At 42.8% G+C, this 1,574-nt stretch overlaps 1 protein-coding gene across 1 annotated transcript; it reads left to right on the forward strand.

Moving 5' to 3' along the window:
• The first annotated feature begins 417 nt into the window (after nucleotides 1-417).
• On the forward strand, nucleotides 418-1,574 carry LOC306823021 (guanylate cyclase activator 2B-like). The gene is made up of 3 exons (XM_079342387.1): nucleotides 418-551; nucleotides 781-973; nucleotides 1,113-1,574. The coding sequence occupies exons 1-3, from the start codon at nucleotides 477-479 to the stop codon at nucleotides 1,169-1,171; spliced, it is 327 nt and encodes a 108-aa protein (XP_079198513.1). The 5' UTR covers nucleotides 418-476; the 3' UTR covers nucleotides 1,172-1,574.

Below are 1,574 nucleotides of genomic sequence, written 5' to 3' on the forward strand. Positions count from 1 at the left end.
AAAAGGAGTTCCTTGTTTTCTTTAATATGACACACAAGCATGAGAAATCAAGTTACATTATTTGCACAGGTGTGAGTACCTGTCTTTCTAACAAAAGGGTTGCTGGGGTTTCATTGTCATCAGTCGAGCTGATAGTAACTGTTTAACTCAGCAGAGGTGGGATCAATGCTGACAGACAGCGAAGCCAAGTTAGCCGGGGAACACAATCAGACAGGTGATGAGGTCAGAGTAGGATTTATGAATTCCCGTTTTACACGCCTGTGAAACACCCATCACTACTCATTAACCCGTGAGAAATACTTTGCTCACATTCGTAGCACCTTTGGTCACATGGGCGCGGGGCTGCAGGTCTGAACTGTTTAAAAGGAGACGTGTGGACAGAGGGAAAGCACACAGCGAGCTGAGCACCTGCTGAGCACATCGACAACAAGAGACAAAAGACACTGCAAGACAAAAAAAACCTGTCAACTCTAACCATGAAGGCCACACTCGCAACCATCGCTGTGATCGTCCTGGCTCTCAGCTGGACCTCTGAAGCTGTGCAGATTGAAGTAAGTCGCATTATTTCTGTACTGCTGGAACAACGGTGTGCTCTTTAGAATAAGTAGTCAGAATATTTTTTCTACATATTTTTTTTTTTTTATGGGTTTGAGATTGAGTGCAAAAAGAAACTGGAGACCTCAAACAAGTATTTTTGCATTTTCCATTTTCCAAGCTGAGCGAACAAAGCCTTTGTTTATGTTGCATTTCTTAGCCCCCAACATCTTCATTTTCTTCCAGGAGAATGGATTGTCTTTCTCCCTCGAAGCCGTCAAGAGGCTTCAGGAGCTTTCAGGTGAAAGCGCTGCAATTGAGCTGCAAAACCCACGCCTCAGAGCGAGCAGCCTGTCCCTGTGTGCCGACCCCATGCTCCCTCAGGAGTTCCTGCCTCTTTGCAGGCAGAAAGGAGCGTCTGCATCCCTCACCAGGCTAGGTGAGAGCAATCACACAATACAGATTCAACCACGAGGTTGTGATGGATTGAAAGGGCACATGTGAGGTCACAAATGTTATAATGTATGATTCATGAGTATAGCTAACGCCTATTCTTCAATTTCATGTGTCTCCATCAGCTGCAGTTCCCATGGACGTCTGTGAGATCTGCGCCTTTGCCGCCTGCACTGGCTGCTAATCAAACAAAGCCAGTAACATCTCGCCCAGCTTAAGACTTGTGATTTTTCTTCCTTCCCCTCAAAACAGTTTCAGGGAACTTCGAAAACAACAGTACTGCCAGTAATGATAAGGGCATGACTTTTGTTCCCTGAATACAGAGGTTCTGACTCAGGCCCGTAAGACAAAAACTAAACCCAAAATGAAAAAAACAAACAAACAAAAACAACCCAGAGAAATCTGTTACTTTGTAGACTATTAACCACTTTGACGATTCCTTATCATTCTTTTTTTTGTTTTTTTGGAATTGACATTCTTTGTTACATTTCTGTCTGACCAAGCTTTGTATATGTATTTAAAAAAACCGTTTCTTTTTCATTTTCCTTTTATATTTGCATTGTTTAAATAAAAAGCTTTCATTGAGA

The sequence above is a fragment of the Symphodus melops genome (assembly GCF_947650265.1).
Source record: "Symphodus melops genome assembly, chromosome: 4".
In the NCBI taxonomy this organism is placed as follows: Eukaryota; Metazoa; Chordata; class Actinopteri; order Labriformes; family Labridae; genus Symphodus; species Symphodus melops.

What these genes read in the sequence shown, in the direction of transcription:
- LOC306823021 (XM_079342387.1), top strand. Translation starts at nt 477, where the DNA reads ATGAAGGCCACACTCGCAACCATCGCTGTGATCGTCCTGGCTCTCAGC. An exon ending in CTGAAGCTGTGCAGATTGAA is followed by an intron (nt 552 to 780) that starts GTAAGTCGCATT and finishes ATTTTCTTCCAG; the next exon opens with GAGAATGGATTGTCTTTCTC. An exon ending in TGCATCCCTCACCAGGCTAG is followed by an intron (nt 974 to 1,112) that starts GTGAGAGCAATC and finishes TGTCTCCATCAG; the next exon opens with CTGCAGTTCCCATGGACGTC.